This window comes from Vanessa cardui, chromosome 11 (assembly GCF_905220365.1).
Source record: "Vanessa cardui chromosome 11, ilVanCard2.1, whole genome shotgun sequence".
Classification (NCBI taxonomy): domain Eukaryota; kingdom Metazoa; phylum Arthropoda; class Insecta; order Lepidoptera; family Nymphalidae; genus Vanessa; species Vanessa cardui.
In genome coordinates, this window is record NC_061133.1 from 2,341,622 (window position 1) to 2,367,161 (window position 25,540).

Genomic DNA, 25,540 nt, shown 5'->3' on the forward strand with positions numbered 1-25,540 from the left:
TATGCTTATATCCAAAACAGAAATAGACAGACATTCAAAATGTAATTAAAATGTTGTATGTAAAATAATATTATAGCGCGTAACACCTAGGTATCGTAAATTAATTGTGTTCAAAAGAGTAAAAACACTTCAATCGACCATGAAAAGATTAAGTAACGAATGCGTAAGATTAACCGTATAAAAATAGGTTTCTAGGCTACGATATAGCCTTTTTATAGTGTATAATTAACCATTGAAAACACGCCAATGTTAACCAAATATACTGGATTTGGTTTGAATTTAATCAAATTTATTTTATTCAAGTAAACTTGACAATACATTTTGGAACTTCTTTAATACCGTTTCGGAAAGCAGTCTTGGCTGAGAAGGAATGGCAAGAAATTCGTATAGCTCTTTGAAGTAATCACAATTATAATTAGTATTCACAGGTATAAGTATGAGTACCTTTGAAATAATTTCTTTGAAATAAAATTTATAAGGGATACGTCATAAAGACCTTTGACCTTTATTGTTGAATGACAGTGGGTAGGTAGATACTAGATACGCGTGGCAGGACTTCATCAGAGACGTGTAAACTTCCTTACGACTTTTCTGAATCAATGTAAAAGCATAAAAGTCAGTGGTGCGTCCCCGAATTTGATTATTGTGTGAGATCTAACCATTGAGCCATTTCTATATGTATAGTTATTACATAATTACAATTTAAATAATACTTTTATAAAACATAGATATTATTTGAAAATCGATTTTAATCTGAAATGATATAGACAACTTGTTGAATTACAAAACAATTATGTATTACAACTTGTACCGCTGTAGTTAAACAATACGTCAATAAACGTAATTCGCCTGAACTCGTAAGGAATGGCGCCCTGTGACCTTCCTAAAAGCTACAAAGGGTTAACGAGATACATAAAGCTTCGAAGTAAAACTTACGTGGAACTTTGAAATTGTTTGATGAAATCAATGTTTTACACCGAGAAAGTATTTATTACAGTACAACTCCTTTACAGCTATTTTTAGTCTTGAATCGAAACTTTTATTAGATGCCATATTGCGTATTTTATTTTCAAAGTTTTTAAACTTAACTTGTCCATTTAGTTCGACACGTTTCCGAACGTTTCTTTTCGCAGATTTTAAATGTATTTCAGCAACTACACGGTCAATTTAAAAACCGTTTACTTTATTTATGGGGATGATTTTTTGTACATTAAATATTATACATTCTCCAGAATATTATGTGTATAGTAAGTTGTAAGAAATAATTATTATGTTAAAAAAATATATAAAAGAATAATATCTCATAATTGAAGTAAACGGATTGAATTAATTAGACGCGGTCGTTTATGAGTCTCAACGTGACACCCTATTAACGCTCTAGGCGAAGGCAGGGGTTAGTTCTTGTTGACTGAGCGCCATGTTTTGGACCGGTCTCGCTCTGATTAACGCTTAAATTGAAACCGGTTGCGAAGAAAAAAAAACTTTAATTCTTAATACAACTGTTATATGAGCTTCCAATTGCGGAGCTGATCTCATTTTGAGTGGAACGCAATCCGTATTATTTTTTATTTTTATAAAAGTGTAAACCATCTCTAAAATAAATCGTATGTTAAATAAATATTGTTAACTCTTTCTAACAATTATGTAAAGCGATGGAAAGGCCTGTTTGCATTCAGTAAATCAAAATCATTATTTGTTCAAGGAGGCTTTTACGAGCGTAAATTGAATGAAAAGCTAACACAGCTTTAGGCTGTACATTCTGCCGACAAGATGAATAAATATACTTTCTTTTAAATAAAATTAATAGTCAACTGTAAGTCTTGTTAAATCTATCTATGTATCTTACAGATATTAGTTCATGTACAACGCATAACTAGTATCATTTAATCGAAACTTTTAAATTTGCCTTTATAGCAAATATTGTTGTAAATAGTGAGACCCGTATTAAAATAGACATAAAATAAAAAATAAGTCCTAATACTAATAAGTATAAACATGCAGGCTCTTGTTATTAACATAACCAGTACTCTTTTTTGAGTAGAAGATTTGAGACTCTTCTACCACACGGCTCCCATATTGCTACACATACATATAAACTTAAATAAAAACTATATAGTACAGACCAAGTTTGATTGTTCTGTTTGTCTAGTGGTTAGAAATAAGGCTAAAGATACCGAGGAACTTTCTCCTGCGCCTGAAATCTTTCCAAACGTGTCGTATTTGACATCCTACCCGATTATGAGAGGGAATAAATACTCCACCTCTGTACGCACACACTTGTGCACATAATTGTGGCTTTGGGATTAGCAGTTGGTGCTGAAATCGATTAGATCAACTGTTTACTCTACTTCTTCTACTTCTACGCCTAGCGATTATTTAATAAACGTGCAGAAAAATAAAGAGGATTATTGATTGCAATTTACTAATTTGTTGTGATTTATCAAAGAGTTATTAATTAAAGAGCTGAAAAAAGCTAATTAGTGTTTCCCTTATTATTAAAAGAAATAATATAATTTTCATACGGCAAATTTCTTTTAAATTATTAAATATGAATACTTTCAGCATATAACAGCGATCGTTACCAAAGCATAACTTTTTCCTGTTACTTATTTTCGAGTGTGGCCTTAAGTGTGAGCCATCGTACTCAATTAGCATAATTTAGCCGCTGTACGTCTCGATCGAGCGTCGCTATCGGTAGCATGTCGAAAAGCATTTTCATGCTATTGATTTCTTGTTAATTTCTCAGTATTTAATGATCGCTACCTATTAATATATTGATTGCTGTGGTTGTCCCGTGAACAGTTTATAAGGCTGCAGGTCTTAAGGTTCTGGGTTCAAACCCTGTATAATACTATTATAAAAGTTATTGGGTTTTCTGGCGAGAAATGCACGGAATTTGACAGGATTCTAGAATTGTTTAAACTTTTAAGTCTTAGAAAGCACATCCTTTCAATGGTTCTGCGCCTCAATATTTCCAGATTTGGTATTTCAGGCATATTTTTATTTCTTATGTAACCAAGTTTAAGGAGTTCCCAGTCAGTACTCATTAAGTTATTAGCTTAATGATCAAGATTTAATTCGTACGTCATTTACTTCCAAATAATTTTAGAACATCTGAATTTTAACTGAAAAATAAAGCGGTACGTACGTATTGCTTGAAAATTCGCCACACATATACCCAGCCACCAATACATATAAGCATCGTGCTGAAATAGGCAAAGTTCTTTAGATAACTTTCAGACACATTCGCAGGCTGTTATTCTACTTTACTAATATTAATAGAGTGTTATACGAATAGTAAATTTATTTGATTTAATCAAATAACACTAGTATTTCATAATTATTATCCTAATTAACAATTTCTTTTTTCCAACAGCGACCTTAACAGTAACACACAGTTCGTCGTCGGCTTAGCGCTATGCACGTTAGGAGCCATCGCTTCACCAGAGATGGCAAGGGACCTCGCCTCAGAAGTGGAAAGATTGATCAAATCACCAAACGCCTACATAAAGAAAAAGGCAGCGCTATGCGCATTCAGGATCATCAGACGTGTACCAGATCTGATGGAGATGTTCCTACCGGCAACAAGGAGTTTATTGACGGAGAAGAATCATGGTGAGTTAAGGAAATATTTATTTTACTTGCAGTAATAGACGCTACTGGACAGGCTTTTATATATTTCGAATTTACTTGAATATACTTATTTTAGATACGGTCAAAGTCAAATAACTGACTTTGTGACAAATCAATTTGCTAAATTTATATACACTTAATCATATTCTCTTCACATACTCAAAACGATTAACGTTAAAAATTTACCCCTCGAGGGGGTAAAAATGGGTGACGGTATGGTGTAATACAGGTGAAGTTTTATAAATTTCGCATCGGCAAAGTCCCAACTAGTGTCAATTAGACTGACATTTTTAATTATATAATTATAAATATTCTAACAAAATATTATGTAAAATAGCTTACACCTTGATAAAGTCATGAATTGTTAAAATTTATTAAATGAATATTCACATATTCGGAATAATGATAATGTAATAAGAAATGATTACAATTCACTAAACATAGCAATTCTCATGTTCCACGATGAACGTTCAAGGTTATATTATTTCTTAAACAATGTTATTTTACAAACATTTCATCGTTTACGTAACATTGAATGAATATTTAATACCTATTGATAATTGTCAAATTTCATATATTATTTTCGGATGAAGTACAAAATAAATGTGACAAAATAATAGATTTTTTTGTCCTCGATATGTCTGTGTTCTGATATTTTAGGCATATTATTCGATACAAGATTTTGTAGGTGATAAAAAGCGTGGTATTAATACCTGTTGACTTCCAGGCAGCATACGTTACATGCATATATAATTGTATTTAACTAATACGATTGTATTTTTTAAATGTTGTAAAAGAGTAAAAACTGAGTTTCTTGCCGGTTCTTCTCGGAAGAATCTACTTTCCGAACTGGTGGTAGCTTCACTTAATTGTTAAATGACGATTCAAGAGTGATTGTAAAAGCCCACTTGAATAAAGTTTATTTTAATTTTGTATTTTTGATTGATCTAATATGAAATACTAACTGATTTATAACAAGTATAACGAACCTTCAGGGGGTAAAATGGCTTAAGAAATGAATCAAATCAAAATAGACAGCGGCCATGTCGTTGATCGCTGAGCGGTGCGTTATTCCAGGACGATTACTTATATATTCGATAGATTTGCTAAATGATAATTCTTGCATTTCTCTGAAATTCATATAGTGCTACCAGGTTGAAAGACCAATTTCAAAAGCACACATCTAAAACTGACATAACCTTTGAGGAATATTATTACTTATCATCTATTTTGCGTGATAACATTTACTGGTATTATATTTGATGAAGTCCACATTTGGAGGCTTTATAGTATTCAGAAAATTAGCACAATTTAGATCGATGTTAATTTTCAGCTTGTTAAGTCTTTGATTTTAGTTATATGATTGGTAAACTGTCAATTTGGTCAGTATTACCCATAAATATTGACACTGCAAATATTAAACCATTCCTTACATGGCCAATGTGCCACCTACCTTGAAAAGTAAGATTTTCTATGAATAACAACACCAATATTACAGTATTGCTCATTGCCGGTGGAATTTGAGCAGAGTGTTAGTTATGCAAAATTTAGACAATCTGACCAATCTAAAACCAGCGCTGAGTCTGTCATCATTAATCCAATAAAAACTTTCGTTTGAGTCATTTAATCTGAGTCAATAGTAAAGAATCAGTGCAATCCGATACCAGTAAATATGGCCACACAAAAAAAACTTGTAAATTAATAACGGCCATAAAAACATAGCATAATAGGTACCCATGATGTTGTCTTTTTACATAAAAATGTGTGTGTTAATAAAAATCACCACGTCACGCCGTTTGCAAATAGCCACGATGTCACTGCAAAATAAACTGATTTATAAAATCGTATCAATCAATTTGCTGTACCTTTTTGTATACCAATTATTTGCATAATCAGAAATACCTATATGATTATGCCATACCTGTGCGATAAATCGAACCTACTGTAGTTAATCATTCCATGACATAGTAAAAACAAAGTCGCTTAAAGCGTTAAGTGTATGTATGTATGCTTTCTTTATAATTAGGCAACGGATTTTGATGTGTTTTTTTTTTAAATAGATAGAGTGATTCGAGAAGAAGGTTTTTGTAAATGATACACGGAAAATATAGTAAAGAAAAACTGATAATTTTGAAAGTTTCTAATGTGATGTCGTATATAAACAATTTCGGTCGGGGAAGGTCGCTAGTTATATTATATAACAAGCATGAAACAAAACAGAAAAAATAATAATCGACTTTAATAAAACAATAAAAAAGTACGACTTTAATAATGAACGGCACGTAAGTGCTCGATAACTCTAGTGGATATGGGATTAAAATACGTCTAGTTACTTTTGTATCGTGTTACACCGTAATAAAGGCGACGTTTTCCAATTAATATGAAATATTATATCGTGTTTATTTTATTCATTTTTTTTTTATGTATAACGATTATGTATTTCATTTTTGATGTATTTACCTCCATGAATAAATTTCTGGATATTTCAAAAGTTGCCTGGATTAGATCTATCGAGTGAAAAGTTCTGTACGCATTAATTTTTGTATAGTAAATTTTACATTGCCCTGTGTATAAAGATTTTAAAAATTATAAATTATCGTGATTGTCATAACGATAATAAAGTATTTGATCTAAATGAGCTCAAGCTAGGCTTAAAATGAGTTGGACGCCGACCATCAGGGCGTCACAGTAGCATACGAAAGCGATCCCGTGATGCCAATGAGAGGGAGAGGATACCGCTGGTTTTTCAGTGGGTATTCCGGTGTTGTATCCATCTTGGGCACCAACGAGTTCCACAGACGCACACTTCAAAATAAAATAAAAAATGTCGAAAGTTCTTTGCCATACAATTGGAGAGCAGATCTCTTGTTTTAGAACTACAGTTTAAGCTTTTCATTGATAGTCTATCGGTCTGGTCATAGCCTTATTTTTATCATATAGATTAAAATTCTAACTTCGATATTTCCTCAGGTGTCCTCATTACTGGCGTGACGCTCATCACTGAGATGTGTGAGAACAGTCCGGATACACTGAACCATTTCAAAAAGGTAAGCCAATTTAGACTCTATTGCTTTCAGTTTGTGATTTGTTTTTGTTTGAAACATGTAGGCATAGTGTTAATAAATTAGAAGTACATAATAAAAATTAATAAATATCGTAGTTGGAAATTATTTGAATTATTTTGCTTGGAGTAATGATTAGTTTTGAGTGATAATTAATTAAATAATTACGTTTATAAGAGATATTTGCAAAATTTAGGAAATTGCATTTGTTACAAAACTCGAATAGATTATATTTGAAAGGCAGTTAATCCCGATACTATAAAACATTCAAAAATAGCTTCTATGTATCCAAAAATTAAACTCAAATTATCTTAAACATTTTACATCATCATAACTGAAGTTGAAGTTATGTATTTACTTAAATCATTTGCGATTGTTACGTCTTCGTAAAACGGCTATAACGTCTAAGTACAACTCTCGTCCAATCAATCTAGATTGATGTTGTCGAGCGGGATTCGATCGAAATTTAATTTCCGATACAGTCTTAACCGGAAAACGATCAAACGATCAAAGCATGCGCTGTTTTTTCCAATTTCAATTTTCATTAATCATCTACCTATTTACTAAATAAATGTTGCCATTGGAAAAAAACATTTGAATATTAAATTTACAATAACAACAAATAATACTAGATTAATATCAGCGAAACTGTTCGTAGGTCGAGTAGGTATAGTACGACACAACGTAGATGTAGCATCGGCAAAATTCGTAAAACCGAGCACATCCGAATTGAATACGCTATCCCAAAATTAATATTTATTTCTCATGCGAATATGATCTTGCACAAACGTAATAACTTGTAAAATCATATGACCTAATATATTCGTCAATTTGACGCGTCGATTTACCTGCACTTGCTTTCCATGACGCGTGAATCTATAGCGACGAATAGCGTCGAATGGCTCGATAGGGAGCTATTTCTTAATGACAGTAATCGGTTTTTTTTTCATTCCATTCATTTTCCGATGCTACATCTAATTTGTGTCGTACTATACAACGTACCTTGTTAGCAAACCGCAAATTAATATATAAGGGCATAAGCCCTAGGTGGAAAACTGACTCCGGCTAAGAATAGAGTTCTTCTGTTCGAGAATTTTTAAGTAGCAGTTAGAAGTTAGTAGTACCTCTGCATTTTTATTTGAGATTATAAGTACGTTGTCTCGTTTTACGACTCGTTGATTATTCGTTCATACTTATATTAACAAGGCTAATAGCAAGTATTAAATGTGTCTATATTATATACTAGTGGAACGCCCGCAAATCTTCGCGTTTATTCAATATATTTTTATGAAATTTCAATCAATTTTTTGTTTTGATAGGTAAACTGCAATTAACTCGTTAAACATTTTCATCAAAATAAGGTCATTTAACAGGTTATTTAAAATAAATGTATGTATCGAATAGGATGAGTACTTTCGTTATTCGATAATATATGAGGTTTCTTTATTTAGAACAGGAAAGCGGACGGGCAAACGGGGGGGCACATGATGGTAAGTGGTCTCCTGTGCCTGTAGACATTGGCATTGTAAGAAACGTTATGTGATTCCTTACACCGTCAATGCGTCGCCGAAAATGATGGGCTGGGATGTGATGACGTTGTGTTTTGTCCCTTGTGCCTGTATTCGCTGTACCTAACTCGTACTTCAAAACCCCAATACGTCAACAAAGTCAATCAGTACAATCTTCTCGGGATGAAATACTGATGATATGATTAAATGGATATTTTTGTTGAACTTTGTACTTTTACTCCGAAGAGCTTTCAAAAATCTTCGATATTATGTGAACTTTGAATGGGTATAGGAACATATTTCGAGCTATAAGTAATGATATTTTATTATCGCCGATATTGTTTTCTTTTTAAAGTCCTTGAAATGATTTCATATAACACACTTCCAAAGAGTATGTTTTCGATAAATAAGTCGAAACAGTAATCGTATAAATTAAATATATATATATACAAAGAATATTCAGTTACAAAATAGTTCTACTTTTAGGCAGTTTTATATAAAAATGTAATGATAGAAGTCAACCTGGAACTTCAATTAACTATTTTAATACAAACAGCGATTCATAGACAGTAGGTGTGCGATAAACATGGCTGCGATAAAGTTATTGTAAATAGAACACGTCACGTGTTATCTCGCTTCGAACACGCTTGATAACGATCACTTATCGGTACTTTTATTGTTTTACGTGAACACTTTTTTTTTTTCTTTAATTTTGTTTCTTACCAGCCTAGCCTTTATTGTAAAATCGATTAATGTTTATCAAACATCGATTTTATTATCGATCAAATCAATATTTGAATCTGTATATAAATTTTATAACTATTGAGATTTTGATCAGTATTTATATGTAAATTTAAAGAGTTTTGTACAGCTATCAATATACTAATATTGTTTTATTTGTGTTGTCCCGTAGGAGAGCGGACAGCGCGAGGTAATCACTACCGCTGATCCTTGCACTATAATTTAGTCTGTTGATAATGAACACGCTATACTGATCCTTGAAACATATACAAAAAAGGACTATTATAGCGTAAACAATACACCACTATTATTTTTGTTAAATTTGCAATTAATAGCAAAAGTTGCCAGTGTAATAAATATGGGTGTTCGAAAAAGATTTTTATATTAATATATAATATCAACAGGCTAAATTCGGAAACCGCATGAATGTATAACTTAATGTTGGTTATTATGTATGTAAGGTATATGTATGTAGGCCCATCGGGAGTCTGACAGTCCATTAATTCTGAACTTTGATTCGTGACCTTTGCTATTATATCGGTCTCGCTCTATCGTTAAAGAAATGAAAAGGATGACGTTATTATCCAAGAGACCTTTAAAACAGGGTGTTATTATAAATATAGTGTTATATGATATTATATTATGTTGATGCAGTTCGATGATTTTATGTTATAAGAGAGCTAAGAATATAATTATAAAAAAGCAAAGAATTATAAGTCGACGCTCGAAGATAGCTAAATAACTATTTATTAAAATATGACGATGATAATTAATACTTCACGTGACTATATCAAAGCAGTGCATAGAACAATTAACATGGGAGCAATGCCGGAAACAACCCGGAAAAAATGACATGCATACCTACTTTGTTAACACAGACGAAAAATTAACTCTTTCAAACTTAATAGTATAATTGGAAATAGAAATTATTTTTAAATTCATTTAAAAAAAATCTATCATATTCCAATGGAAGTCTGAAAAAGATAAACCCACTTTAAATTTAATAAATAAAAAAAATATTTAATAAATAAAAACCACCTATATTGTGTTATTTATAATACAACACTATAACACTAAACAACTTATCTCCACTTTAATTTTTACTCCAAATTTCTGATGACAGTTTCGTCACGTTCAAAAACGAATTAAAATTTGATTTTTTTCGCATATTCATAGTGAATATCACAGATTAATCGAGCTTTCGACCAATGATATCGCAGCAATTTGATGTTCAATGTTTTTATATTTGGAATAGGGTATATGTATATGTTGGTCTTTCTAAATATTATTCAATAATGGACTGTTAGGTTCTCCCCTAAAGCAGTATTAATTCAGGTGGAAGTTAATTGTTAAGCTTTATATATCTGTCTTATGTATTTTTACCCATATACCGTATTTTTATATCTCTCATTTTCGAAGTAAAAAAGTTAACTATTGACAATTTAGCAATAGTAAATTAAATTCCTGTATATATACATTCTTGTGTAATAATTTAAAGTTTTTAATTAATCATTCACCGTACTAATTACACGAATTAATTATATGATTGATTCTAGATTTATTAATAATGTAGTTCTATAAGATCACGTTTGAAATTTGCACAAATATATGTGAATAAATCGCAATGGTACGGGGTTAGACTTTGAACGAATAATACTTAATTATAGTTAGTTTATAGGTAGTATCCTTTATTTTTCAAATTCTTGTATATTCGATGTAAGTATGGCCTTTGTTATGTGGTATATAAATGTATGATTTCACTTTTCATTTACTCAGTATTTAGTATATCTGCCTGAGTCGTTATCGTGTAAATATAAATATATCTGAAGCTTTATTCGTCTTTGTGTGCAATTGGGTGATGTTTGAGAAAAATTATGTGTCTTTCATAATTGGTATCATTATAGATTGTGCCGAACTTGGTGAGAATATTGAAAAACTTAATTTTGGCCGGATATTCGCCGGAACACGACGTCAGCGGAGTGTCGGATCCTTTCCTTCAGGTAAGACATTACTGTATGTATTCTTTAGATTAAGAACAGGAATTCCGATAAACAGCTCTCAGCAAATCCACTACTGGTTAAATAGGTCTTTAAGAAATATCAACTTTATTCCATAGCCAAGATACCGCCTTGTCACTATGTCAGCGTTTTATAGTCCTTGTGTATGTAATTGTAAAGGCACCTTCACCATTGAACCAAAATACATCGTTATAAATTTGTGTTATGTTTGGTACAAGTTACTGTTTAGCTGTAGATTAATTTACACTCTTTCATAAAGCCGTAACACCTGTATAAATGCAGACAAATAATTTAAAACAAATAAAAAAAATTTGAATCGATTCAACGTTTACATTAAAAATGGTTTCAGTAAAAAAATATAAATAATTATTTTTTTTAAATAAATTAATAGTGTATTTAAATTTCCAGGTGAAAATTCTCCGTCTCCTACGGATACTCGGAAAGAACGATGCGGAGGCGTCGGAGGCCATGAACGACATACTCGCGCAGGTCGCGACCAACACGGAGACCAGCAAGAACGTCGGGAACACCATACTATACGAAACTGTGCTTTCTATCATGGACATTAAGTCCGAGAGTAGCTTGCGCGTGCTCGCCATCAACATACTCGGGAGATTCCTCCTGAACAACGACAAGAACATCCGATACGTGGCCTTGAACACGCTGCTCAGGACCGTACACGTGGACACATCGGCCGTTCAGCGACACAGGACCACCATTTTGGAATGTTTAAAGGTAATATATAATCTATATTCACATTGTGAATGTGGAAGCAAGTCTGTCTGTCCGTCGCTCTTTCATAACCAAACTGCTGAACCGAATTGGATAAATTTTGTTCATACAAAATTCATTCGTATTATATTTTGTTCATACAAATTACATTCGTTCTAACCACTGGGCCATCTCGACTTCATAGTCGAGATGGCCCAGTGGTTAGAACGTGTGCATCTTAACCGACGATTGCGGGTTAAAATCCAGGCAAGCACCACTATATATATATGTCGGATCGACAGCGACATCAGTACGATCGTCAGACATCATAGGGGCGTATTATTAGGGTGATCGAGCAAAGAGGAAACCGCGAATACAGGAACACGTTTAGTCTACGTTTAAATTATAGTACGACACAACTTAGATGTCGCATCGGCAAAATTCGTAAAACCGATCACATCCGAATTAAGTACGCTATACCAAATTATCAATATTTATTTCTCACGCGAATATGACCTCTGCACAAACGTAATAACTTGTAATATCATATGACCTAATATATTCGTCAATTTGATCGTCGATTTACATGCACTTGCTTTCTCTGACGCGTGAATCTATAGCGACGAATAGCGTCGAATGGCGCGATAGGGAGCTATTTCTATTGGTTGTGTAAATCGGCAGTAATCGGTTTTATTTTCATTCCATTGCATTTTCCGATGCTACATCTAATTTGTGTCGTACTATACTTAATACACTTAGTAGGAATTCAGTATCACACTGTATCACACTTGGCAACGAAGCGAATGACAGTTCCTAGGATGGAGGTACTGATCTTCACGAGAGTGGAATCGTAAGTGAGTCGTCTTTGAGCGCCTCCATCAGGTAGGCACCGTCGTAGCACGAAGTTAGTCGCGTCGTGACGTCACGACAGTGCTGCCGCCTCGCGGGATTCGTGCCGCGCTTCGTTACGCTAAGGAATTCATGACCGTCTACGACACATATAAAATCTATATTCACATTGTGAATGTGAAACTCTGTCAGTCTATCTGTCGCTCTTTCGTGACCAAACCGCTGAACCGATTTTGATGAAATTTGAAGTATGAAGAAGAGCTGAGATAGTCCAGTGGTTAGAAAGCGTGCATCTTAACCGATGATTGCGGGTTCAAATCCAGGCGAGCACCACTGTATATATGTGCTTAATTTGTATTTATAATTCATCTCGTGCTTGGCGGTGAAAGAAAACATCGTGAGGAAACCTGCATGTGTCTAATTTCATCGAAATTCTGCCACATGTGCATTCCACCAACACGCATTGGAATAGCGTGGTGGAATATGTTCCAAACCCTCTCCTTGATGGGAGAGGAGGCCTTAGCCCAGCAGTGGGTAATTTACAGGCTGTTACTTTACTTTTACTTTTTTACTTTTTGGTATGAAGTCAACTTGAACTTCAAGAAATGACATGACAACCAACACTATAACCTAAAACGCGAGCGAAACCGCGGACAACAACTAGTATTATATAAATGACTGAGTGTCTAATTATAATCTTTCTTCATTCTAAAAGTAATACACTAAAGTAAATGAATAAACTATACCTAAACTTACCCTTATAAGATCTATTAAAACTTTTAATAAACAATTGAGTTATACAGTATGCTTTATGTTGTGTTAATTGTATGATTAATAATCGTTAATAGTAATTTTGTAGTTTGAACGATTGTATTGAGAAGGAATAGTATGATGGTCTGAAAGTGTATCGTGCCATTATAATTGGTCGTATCAGATGTCAATTTAATAATTGCCAATTATATCGAATGTAGCTATGACTCATGCAGTCGATAAATGTATTCGAATTCTTAGTACTTGTATATTTAACTTTATTTATTCCCGTATAAAATAGTAACAGCTCAAATAGTTTATCGAAAATGGATTACCATTTTAATACTTGTTATAATTGTTATGTAAAAATAGACTTCCATTTTATATTTCAATTTATATTTTCGATTAAAATGCTTACACGGCCAAAATAAGTCGTTTCATATTTTAATTAGTAAAGCTTATTTGTAATGAATCTGGAATCGTGTGAATAATACCAAATAGATAATGATTTAATATGTCTTTTGCAAATTTACAAATACATCACGCAGAAACGACTTTACTGAAAACTTTAACTTCTAAATTTTAAATATTGGTCCTTCGAGCCGGATTTTTAATCGATAACCAATTGACTGTGATAACAAAATATTATTTAAGAAATATATATATTTCCAGGACCCAGACGTATCGATTCGCCGTCGAGCTATGGAGTTATCCTTCGCGCTCATCAACAGTCAAAACATTCGCGCCATGATGAAGGAGCTGCTGCTATTCCTGGAGCGCTCCGACCCTGAGTTCAAGGCTCACTGCTCCAGCGCCATGGTGCTGGCGGCCGAGAGGTACGCGCCCTCCAGCAAGTGGCATCTCGACACGCTGTTCCAGGTCTTGTTGAAGGTGAGACCAGCTCATATATATATAAATAAATAAATAAATATAAATATGAGACAACATCACATGCATTACTCTGATTCCAATGTAAGTAGCTAAAGCACTTGTGTTATGGATAATCAGAAGTAACGACGGTACCACAGACATGACCCAAGACAACATAGAAAACTAATGATAATCTACATTGACTCGGCCGGGAATCGAACCCGGGACCTAGGAGTGGCGTAACCATGAAAACCGGTGTAAACACCACTCGACCGCGGAGGTCGTCGATATATACCTTTATAAGTAGTACTGTAGCATAAGCTATAATTGAATTATAATTTCATTTAATTATGAGGGTTAAGAAGTGTTAAGGATATGTTTTTTCCTAGTCACAATGCCTTTCAAATATTAGCCAACTATGCAGAAGATACTATGACACAAGTTCACAAGTGTGTGTGTAAATATAAATACAGTCATCGCCTTAATATGCTTAGTGATAGAAAAGTTTAATGCAATGTTTACTGTAACTTATATTTATAAGCAAAGGTTTTTTGACCTTTACCGATATTAGTAGTTTAGCGTAAATATTGTACGGCGATAGAGATGTTAGAAGTGATGTGGTCGCAGGCGGGCAACTACCTGCGCGACTTTAAAAATATAAGCATAGATTTTTGACCTTTACCGATATTAGTAGTTTAGCGTAAATATTGTACGTGCGTAAATATTGTACGTGCGTAAATATTGTACGTGCGTAAACATTGGTCGTGCGCAGGCGGGCAACTACCTGCGCGACGACACGGTGTCGTCGACGCTGCAGATCGTGTCGGCGGCGCCGGGCGAGCGCCAGGCCTACGCCGCCATGCGCCTGTGGAGCTCCCTCGAGCGCTCCGCCGTCTGCGCCGACGCCACCGAGAAGCAGCCGCTCGTGCAGGTTACCTACCTACCTGCCTACCTGCCTCGGGAACACTATTTGAACATTTAAACTCAAACTCAAATAACTTTATTCAATAAAAGCATTACACTTTCTCATTGATGGTCAATTGAAACACTACCACCGGTTCGGAAAGAAAATACCCTGAAGAAGAACCGGCGAAAGAAACTCAGCGGGTTTTTTTTTTGTTTGTCTTATGTATTATATGAATAAACAATTTAATATGAGATGAAATAGCCAGGAGGCGATCGTTTCATTCCCAATGTGTGCTGTCGATCATAAACTCCAAAAAGCACCTAAAGGCACCTTATTCTGTGCTATCGACCTAAATTGTTATCATACTTCTTCTATTACATTCAAACTATAAACATAACTAAAGAAATAAAATAATGTATTCATTTTTATAAAAGACTTTTGTGTCGATTCTTATGTAATATAATAACAAATATTATATAAAAATATATCAGTTTTAATAATATACATATATTTAGATTTGAATTGTGTTTATTCTATATATTTTTTACCTTCAATTATGCCAATAAAATAAAAATCCACCTTCAATAAAAATCTAAGTAATAATGTAGTGGTAGGTTTGAATGATTGAAGTCCTTGATTAGACAACATTGACATATATTTGTGATTGCAGGTGGCAGCATGGACCATCGGTGAATACGGAGACATGTTGGTATCAGAGGCCAGTAACGCTATATCAATGGTCGACGATGATGGCGTAGGTGAGATATTTGTTTAATCCAAACAATCTTTAAATTAAATAAGTGTCCCACCTATAATAAATGTCCTGAATTCTGCTTGTTATTCAGATTAAATAGGTAATGTTCCAATAATATTTTTTCGATAGTTGATAATGGTTTTTCTAATGATTAAATAAATAATTTCAGATGATTTCACCCGTCCGTCAGAAGAGTATGTTATAGACATATACCAAAAGTTGCTCTGGTCGACGCAGCTCTCGATCACGACCAAGGAGTATCTGCTGCTGTCGCTCGCCAAGTTGTCCACGAGGCTCACGACGAAACCAAGCCAAGAGTGAGTTCAATTATATAACCACACATAAAGGGCTAATACGCAATTTGCAAATTTTATACATATATATATTCTTAAATTTGGTCTTATTTTATCGTTCTAGAATACAGATTCAAAAATAGATTAGGATTTTTTAGTTAAAATAATTTTAACAAACGAATACAGTACATAAGGTAAAGTTATGTCTGTGTTATATATAGTATTAGTGATATTTTTACTAATATTATAAAAATGAAAAATTGTGAAATGCTAATTGCTGAGTCTTTTAGTCCAATAGGCTATTTAACTGATTTTCAAAATCCATTTTATATTATTTAGAAGAGGTTAAGGGACCCAGTAAAAGTAGATTTTTTTATTTCTAGTACATATTTGCCAAAAAATATAAAACAAAAAACAAACTCATAATATACATTATACACTGATTACAATAATTCACAATTTATTTTTCGCATTGTCAAATAGCCAATTGTGTTAAAAGTGTTAAATGTTATGTCCGATCTATCTATCGATAAATAAAGACTATATGGTACAGTATTCATTAATTTGCAATATTTTCGATGTGATTTCCAGTAAAATCCGTGTCATAATCGACACATTCGGGTCTCACATCCACATCGAGCTGCAGCAGAGGGGAGTCGAGCTGTCGCAACTGTACAAGTGAGAAATTATTTTTATACTAAATAACGTCAGTGAGATCCCTCACCATCTAGTAATTTGCTGTAAGCACTTGGAAATAAACGTAAAATGTTTAATAATTATGAATAGGGCACAAATGGCGACTAGGGTTTCTGAACTACAGACTAGAACCTAGTAATAGAGATAACCGATAATACACAAACTGGCCGTATACCATCCTGACAGGCCAAGAAATCCAGAATACCAGCAAATAGGTTTTATTTGCTGCCTTTAAATCAAATCTCCTTCTAATCAATTGTGATGTTGACTTGATATTTTTTGTAAAAGGCAGGTTGCCTTTTACAAAAAATATCAAGTCACGCAAAATAAATACACAACATATGTAATACATAACATATTATATCTGATATACCAAAGTATATCAGATACTTGACGACCTCCATGGTCGAGTGGTGTGTACCCCCTTTTCATGGGTACGCCACTCTGAGGTCCCGGGTTCGATTCCCGGCCGAGTCGATGTAGATTACCATTACTTTTCTATGTTGCCTTGGGTCTGGGTGTTTGTGGTACCGTCGTTACTTCTGATTTTCATAACACAAGTGCTTCAGCTACTTACATCGGGATCAGAGTAATGTATGTGATGTTGTTTCATATTTATTTATTTATTTATTATTTATCGGGACATGTTTCTGGAGGTAGGAATAGGTGTATTGTAATAGTAAAAGCTGCAATAAGAGCGTTGGGTGTTCGCAGGCAGTACGCGCACCTGCGGCCCGCGCTGCTGGAGCGCATGCCGCCCATGGAGGCCGGAGCGCCCGAGCACGACGCGGAGCCCGACCACGACAAGCCGCCGCCCGACCAGGTACTCCGAAAAATACTTTGATTGAAAATTGAAAAAATTGAAAAAACTTTATTGAAAAAAACACAATGCTTACATAATAGATTAGAATATATGGCACAATATTAGTCTTCTTAAACTTAGCTTAAACGATTACAATGATTTTCATTGGTTTTGGTGCATTATGGTTTTAGCAATTTTAAAATGTTTGATTATCTTTGGAAATGTTTGATTAAAAATAGACTGGAAATAAACTTAAATTCCATTTCACCAACGAGTGTAAAAAGTATTGCCCGATTTTAAATTCCCGGTAGGAGAAAGTCAATTTCAATTTTTTTTTTTTACTTACATTGTTTGATGATAGAAGTGAAGAAGAGAGAGAAACTTTCCACCTAATGTATTGTTGTATGTCTTATTTATATGTCATGTGTTATATTTCAGGATGCACTACTGGATTTGATAATCGGTTCAGAGCCTTTGTCGAACGGTGACATGGAACACACTCCTGCCCCTCCCACTAATAATAACTCTACGACTAATGTAAGTATATTTTTAAAGATTAAAGTGTTCTTTAAAAATTTTATATTTTCAATAAATCATTGAAAAAAACACTTTCATTCACAACATATGTTGGCTACAACTAAAAAAAAAATTAAAAAAAATGAAAAAAAAAATTATGTATTTCTAGAAAGTATCCATATAATATAGAACAATATTAACAATGTGGTCTTAAATTTTCGCGATTATTACACATTTAAATAAAACTAATTATAACGGATGAATCGCGTATATTAATTATTTTTAAACATCCCGACGTTTCGAGCACTTTTCACTTTATATAACAATATAATATAACAATATTGATCTTGGGAATAATTTCCAATCGTACAGGACATCCTGGATCTATTGAGCGGGTTGGACCTCAGTACGCCCAGCGCGCCCACGCCCAGTGTGCCCACGCCCAGCACTGCGGTCAGCGTGGCCAACAACAATATGGCCGCGCCGTCGCTACTGCTCGACGGGTTGTTCGCGCCCGCGCCGACGCCCGTACAGCCGCAAGGTGAGCGACCACTATCACAGTATAGGCACCGTGCAGAAACAACAGAGGGCGTTTTAATCCTAACAGTGGAGGCACCGTGCGAGTAAAAAAAGAAACTTCCCAGACACAGCTGTCAAGTCTGTAAATATGATTTTAAGTGTTCAAAATTATAAAACATGGTTTTTATCAATTAACAATGAAATTAATGGGCGCTGCAGATGGTGGTATCTTTAGATGGGAACCAGTTATTTGGATGTCTACTAAAAAAAACAACGGTTATAGGTTAGATTCAACGATCAACGAAAAATTAAACTGTCTTCCATAACAGTTACCCACAAACTTAGTGATTTTTATATAAATAAAATCAAATAGTACTTTTTAAATACTTGAAGGTATACTTACGTGTGTTTTATAACTGCATTTATCCATTTCACTCTTTTATCCCTAAGCCATGGCATATGAGTACTATTAGTAGGGAAATAGTAAAATTGTACACCCTTAAAATTGTTTTTGGATGTATTACGGGATCCAGAAATACAACAATACTTTTCGATAGCTCAAATTATCAAAAATTAACACAATAATTCAGAAGTATTTTCCGTTGTTTGACAGTAGAATTTCTGAAATTGAGGGTAAAGTTTTGAATATGAGTCACGAGATGGCAGAGTCATTGCTACGCACGGTGCCTATAGTAAGACACAAATTAGATGTAGCATCGGAAAATGCAATGGAATGAAAATAAAACCGATAACTGCCGATTTACACAACCAATAGAAATAGCTCCCTATCGCGCCATTCGACGCTATTCGTCGCTATAGATTCACGCGTCAGAGAAAGCAAGTGCATGTACATCGACGCGTCAAATTGACGAATATATTAGGTCATATGATATTACAAGTTATTGCGTTTGTGCAAAGATCATATTCGCGTGAGAAATAAATATTGATAATTTGGGATGGCGTACTTATTTCGGATGTGATCGGTTTTACGAATTTTGCCGATGCAACATCTAAGTTGTGTCGTACTATATCTAGTTAATACATTTATTTTCCAACAAATCTACTATAACATATAGAACATATATAAGACTGTTTTATACGAAATTAGTATTTAATCATAAAATAGTCTTATACATGTATACATGTATGATACGTGTACCGAAACAATCAAATGGAGTCGAGACTGAGTTTGTCATGTCTTGCTGTGTCAGTATCTTTTTTTTTATGGTATAGGTTGGCGGACGAACATATAGGCCACCTGATGGTAAGTGGTCACCGTCACCCATAGACAACGACGTTGTAAGAAATATTAACTATTCCTTACATCGTCAATGTGCCACCAACCTTGGGAACTAAGATGCTATGTCCCTTGTGCCTGTAGTTGCACTGGCTCACTCACCCTTCAGACCGGAACACAACAATACTGAGTACTGTTGTTTGGCGGTAGAATAACTGATGAGTGGGTGGTATCTACCCAGACGGGCTTGCACAAAGCCCTACCACCAAATGTATCTATTAAGTGATATCTATGAAGGAATGCGACCGATCATTACAAGAGGGCATATTAATTACTTTCATGAGAAAATGTGATACTCATAGCATTGGTACAAGGAACAAACACAAACTTGTTACTCCTGTTACTCGACTACATAGAGTCAGTAACTCCTTTGTGGGGCAATGTATACGGTTTTACAACAGGATCCCAGAAAGCGATCAAAATGCCTCTGTTGCCAAATTTAAGAAAATTATTAAGGAACGCTTGTGTGCAAAAGGTTACTATACAATTAATGAGTTTATGATCGATAGCACACCTTGGGAATGAAACGATCGCCTCCTGGCTATTTCATCTCATATTAAATTGTTTAAATAATATATGAGACAAAAAAAAAAAAAAACCCGCTGAGTTTCTTTCGCCGGTTCTTCTCAGGTCAGGGTATTTTCTTTTCCGAACCGGTGGTAGTGTTTCAATTGACCATCAATAAGAAAGTGTAATGCTTCTATATTAAAAAAAAAAAGTAAAGTAACAGCCTGTAAATTCCCACTGCTGGGCTAAAGGCCTCCTCTCCCTTTGAGGAGAAGGTTTGGAACATATTCCACCAATGCGGGTTGGTGGAATACACATGTGGCAGAATTTCTATGAAATTTGTCACATGCAGGTTTCCTCACGATGTTTTCCTTCACCGCTGAGCACGAGATGAATTATAAAGACAAATTAAGCACATGAATCAGCGGTGCTTGCCTGGGCTTGAACCCGCAATCATCGGTTAAGATGCACGCGTTCGAACCACTGGGCCATCACGACTCAGCTTCTATATTGAATAAAGTTATTTGAGTTTGAGTTTGACTTGTCTATAAAATATATGTATTGAATCGCTGACGTGGTGGTGTGTGTGGTGTGTGGTAGCAGAGACGGTGGTGCGCGCGCTGGAGCGCAACGGCGTGGTGGTGGAGCTGGCGGCGCAGCGCGGCGGCGACACGGCCGCGCTCACCATGCGCGCGCGATCCAGCGCCGCCGCCACCATCACAGACTTCCTGTTCCAGGCCGCCGTGCCCAGGGTGAGCATACGCGACCATGCTACTTATTAAAAAAAAAGAATTGTCAAAATCGGCCCAGCCATCTTCGAGTAATTCGGTAACATACATACATAAAAAAAAATAAAAAAAAAAGGCCCCGTCGAATTGAGAACCTCCTCCTTTTTTTGAAGTCGGTTAAAAATACAATTACAAAATATATGGTTTGGTTAGCTTTGGTTACTTACATTGGAAGCAGAAGAAGTAATGTATGTGATGTTGTCTCATATTTGACAATACGCTTTTGAAAATTATCGACATATCTATCTCATCCGAAAAACGCTTTGTGGATCAAATAAAATATCAGTTTAAGTGACTCCAGTAAATGATGGTTACTAATAGCAAGATAGTCATAATCTATTTCAATCGAAGAAGGAAGGAAGACAAACTAACCTTAAAGATATGTATTCCAAGTGATGCTAATAGCTCAGTTATATTGTGCATTTGTAACTGTTCTCGATTAATATAACTTAATAAAACAACACTAATCCGCGTAACTACTTATATCCATTTGAATTAAATGTTCAATAACAGTTTCGACAAATCCATAATAAATATCAAAGATTATTCAAACTCCCAAACAATTATATCGCGTCGATTCGATGTCAAATTATTTCTATTTCGCTTTTGTCGTCTCGTAGTTGCAATATACAAAGAATAGAAGTTAACTTTCTAATTTTAAATGCCTAATGTTATGCATGTATATACTAAGTAATTAATTTCAAATTATTGTTTATTAATGTGTAATTATTTCTCTCATAGACTTTCCGTCTGGACATGATGTCTCCATCAGGGACAGTGCTGACGCCGCAGGGTGAGATCACGCAGCTTCTCAAAATCACAAATCCCTCAAAGGTAATTGTTATTATGATAAGGGAATACTTTTCAGTATAGTATATTTACTGCAATCCATATCTCAACTCTCCCTATAATTATTTCCCGACTAAAATAGTACTTTTTTTATTTTACTTTATGATATCGGTTGGCGGACGAACATATGGGCCACCTGATGGTAAGTGGTCACCATCACCCATAGACAGTGACACTGTAAGAAATATTAACTATTCCTTACATCGTCAATGTGCCACTAACCTTGGGAACTAAGATGTTATGTTCCTTGTGCCTGTAGTTACACTGGCTCTCTCACCCTTCAAACCGTAACACAACAATACTGAGTACTGTTATTTGGCGGTAGAATATCTGTGGTACCTACCCAGACGGGCTTGCATAAAGCCCTTCTGGGTAGGTAATGTTTATTAGCTCGTCATTCACGCGTTAGTAAGAATGGAATAATGACGCGGTATTTATATTTCATTGGCATGCCGTATACCTTTTAGTTATTCCTATATCTTGTCAATAAAACAAGCTACAATTATTATTATCATCATATCTATAAAAATTGCATAAATATGTGTGAATGAACAATAATAAAATACGATTTTAATTCTTTCACAGACACCCCTCAGACTACGGATAAGAGTATCGTACAACATAGATGGCAACCCCATACTGGAGCAAGCGGAAGTGAACAACTTCCCCCCGGACCTGTTCAACTGACGCGGGCACCCGCCCCACCACGGCCCCGACGAGTTGCGGGCACTGTGCTTGTACACTTACACACACAGACCTTTGGTGGACACGTTAAATTAATTAACCATAATTTATATTTTATCCCACTGTTGGGTAAAACGTTCTAAAGTAAAGTAAAAGTCTGTAAATTTCCCACTGCTGGGCTAATGACCTTCTCTCTCATTAAGAGGGCTTGGAACATATTCCAACACGCTGTTCCAATGCGGTTTGGTGGAATGCACATGTGTCAGAATTTCAATGAAACTAGACACGTGCAGGTTTCCTCACGATGTTTTTCTTCACCGCCGAGTTGAGATGAATTATAAACACAAATTAAGTACTTATATATAGTGGTACTTGCCTGGGTTTGAACCCGAAATCATCGGTTAAGATGCACGAGTTCTAACCACTGGGCCTTCTCGGTTCGTTCTAGAACAATGCAAATTAGAAGCATTTCCACTAAGTCGTGGTCACATGTTGTCGCTCCGGACTAAGTCGAAAGACTTATTACCTTAACAACTTCTGGACTTGAAATTAAACTTAAATGTCAAATGAAAAAAGTAGGCTGTACTATTTATATATATATATATATCGGTTATTAAGAGAAGATAATGATTAAAATCTTTTGCTGAAGTTGAGAGAATAAATTTGTGTCGTGCCTTGTTATCCAAACTATACACAAATTCAGTTATGTTAAGACTGTTCGCTACTTTTTTTGCATGACATTTATGAGTTATTTAGTGTCTTTGCACAAATGATATCGTCCCCATCTAAAAACAGATAAGCTGAAACGAGATAGAGGGCTGTCATGACCTAGTGGGAATCAGATCGTATCAAAAATACATATGATTTCATACTTCTGATTGTGGATAATACAACTATTCAATAGTAAATGCAATCAAGAGCGTACTTCTTGTAAAGATTGTTTAAAAATATAACTTCTGTAATAAAGCTTATCGACGAATAGATTATATTCTTTAAATTGTACATGTATATTTAATTGGTATTTTCAGACATAGCTTAGTTTTAAGAACTAAAGTTTTATAATAGTATAAAAACATATTTATTATATATAAATAAATAAACAAATACAATTTTCATAAACCAATAAATAGGTTCTTATGATATTCAGCTTTTTTTTTTATTTTAACATCAGAAATTCTGATTCAGATTCCTAGTTAAGAGTAAATTGATACTAACGTGACTAGAATAAGTGAGGTGGAATACCTTACATACGGTAATTTTTTTATAACCTGATAGTGGGATAAAATATTACAACTAAAATATTCATTTTCCAATGGCAATAAAACGTAATTTTGTATATTAATGTAATAAATAAAAAACGGGATCCTAAGGTTGGTCGAATATGGTGGAAAAAGTGTCAATATAAATAAAAAAATAACAGGCGCAAATGGTTGTAAAAAAATCTTGATTTCTAGTGGCAGCTTCGGTTATTTTTGCGGAACTAGTAAGCTGTCAATACTATCGACATAAGTACTGAGTTTCTAATAGTCTGTGAAAAAGTAGATTAGCTGTCACGGTATAGATTCGTTTAACATTCCACTTTTAGATAGATTTTGAAAGAATTCTTTAAGTCTTTTATATAGTTACGAGGGCCCTGCTTGGCAGTTTGAAACAGTCATTAAATATTTTTTTTTATAAATATGATTCTCGATAATTTCGAAGCCCTGGCCTGTGAGGTTCGAATTTGCAAAATTATATTTTTCTTAGCGTTATTCATCATTGAATTAAAACTATGAATGTCACATTAAGCTGCCAACCCACAGCCGTTTGCGCACTTGTCTTGCACGTATTTTTTACACTTAGTTCGTTGATTTGCGTGTGTAGTGTGTCCGTACAAGGATTGCATCGCTGTGGGTTGGCGGCATTACTGTTTCAGTATTACATTAATCTCAATCTATTATTTACATGTTTATATGAAACGGTTATTTGTTCAATGATTTGGGCAATGCGTTATATCATCCTTCCCGTCTCGTGCTGTACATAAAACTCTGTTAATGTAACATAAATGATGTATAGTGAGATGTACAAGAATGGTTCGCGTGGAAATGTACTTAATAAATTATTAATATTAAACTATCATTATTATGTAATGTGTGATACATTAGAATATTCTAAATTCTATGGAGTTGTGTAAAAAAACATAGTCATTGATCTTGTATATGTAATGGGGACGTCTGCCAGAGTCAAACGGGTGACCGGTCCGGATCGAGGACCGCTGAGAGAAAATTGTCATTCATTCTTATTTATTAATTATTAAGTGATTTTTAATTAACTAGTTTTTTTTAAGTCATATTGAACCATGTTCTTGCATTTTAGAGAAAAAAGGTTATTTTGAGATTTATTTTTCATTGTGTTTTAATTGTTAGAGCTTTAATGTTCATTGATTTTTTTATTATATATAGAATCGTTCCTTTTAATCTATCGAGATTTTTTTTTCAGTGACATGTATATAAGTGATGGTGTCTTCTGGATGAGACAATTGCCTGTAATGGTTCACATTACGAATTGCTTTATTTGGGACATTTACGTTTAGATTTAGTGTTTTAATTATTTACATTTATGTTATTAAACGGCACATTCTATTTAAAAAAATATCGTTTATTTTAAATAACAGTCTAATAAAGTTTATCTAATAATAATTAATTGACACTTCGCAGCGTTTACATTTGCTTGTTATATTCTTAATGAAACCAATCATTTTTAATACAATTCATTATTTCTGAATACACAATCTCGTTATAAGATAT

The 25,540-nt window shown here is 34.3% G+C and overlaps 1 protein-coding gene across 1 annotated transcript in view; it reads left to right on the forward strand.

The window, feature by feature from the left end:
- Positions 1-23,974, forward strand: part of LOC124533820 (AP-1 complex subunit gamma-1) — a 33,659-nt gene extending 9,685 nt beyond the window's left edge. Inside the window, exons 5-20 of the mRNA XM_047109340.1 lie at positions 3,377-3,615; positions 6,604-6,680; positions 9,117-9,134; positions 10,849-10,944; positions 11,371-11,697; positions 13,945-14,163; positions 14,915-15,073; positions 15,720-15,807; positions 15,973-16,120; positions 16,688-16,774; positions 17,507-17,615; positions 18,033-18,131; positions 18,483-18,651; positions 21,034-21,185; positions 21,963-22,055; positions 22,656-23,974. Of these exons, the coding sequence (XP_046965296.1) occupies positions 3,377-3,615; positions 6,604-6,680; positions 9,117-9,134; positions 10,849-10,944; positions 11,371-11,697; positions 13,945-14,163; positions 14,915-15,073; positions 15,720-15,807; positions 15,973-16,120; positions 16,688-16,774; positions 17,507-17,615; positions 18,033-18,131; positions 18,483-18,651; positions 21,034-21,185; positions 21,963-22,055; positions 22,656-22,757 (2,182 nt within the window). The 3' untranslated portion in view covers positions 22,758-23,974. The remainder of the gene's footprint in view (positions 1-3,376; positions 3,616-6,603; positions 6,681-9,116; positions 9,135-10,848; positions 10,945-11,370; positions 11,698-13,944; positions 14,164-14,914; positions 15,074-15,719; positions 15,808-15,972; positions 16,121-16,687; positions 16,775-17,506; positions 17,616-18,032; positions 18,132-18,482; positions 18,652-21,033; positions 21,186-21,962; positions 22,056-22,655) is intronic.
- The last annotated feature ends 1,566 nt before the right edge of the window (positions 23,975-25,540 follow it).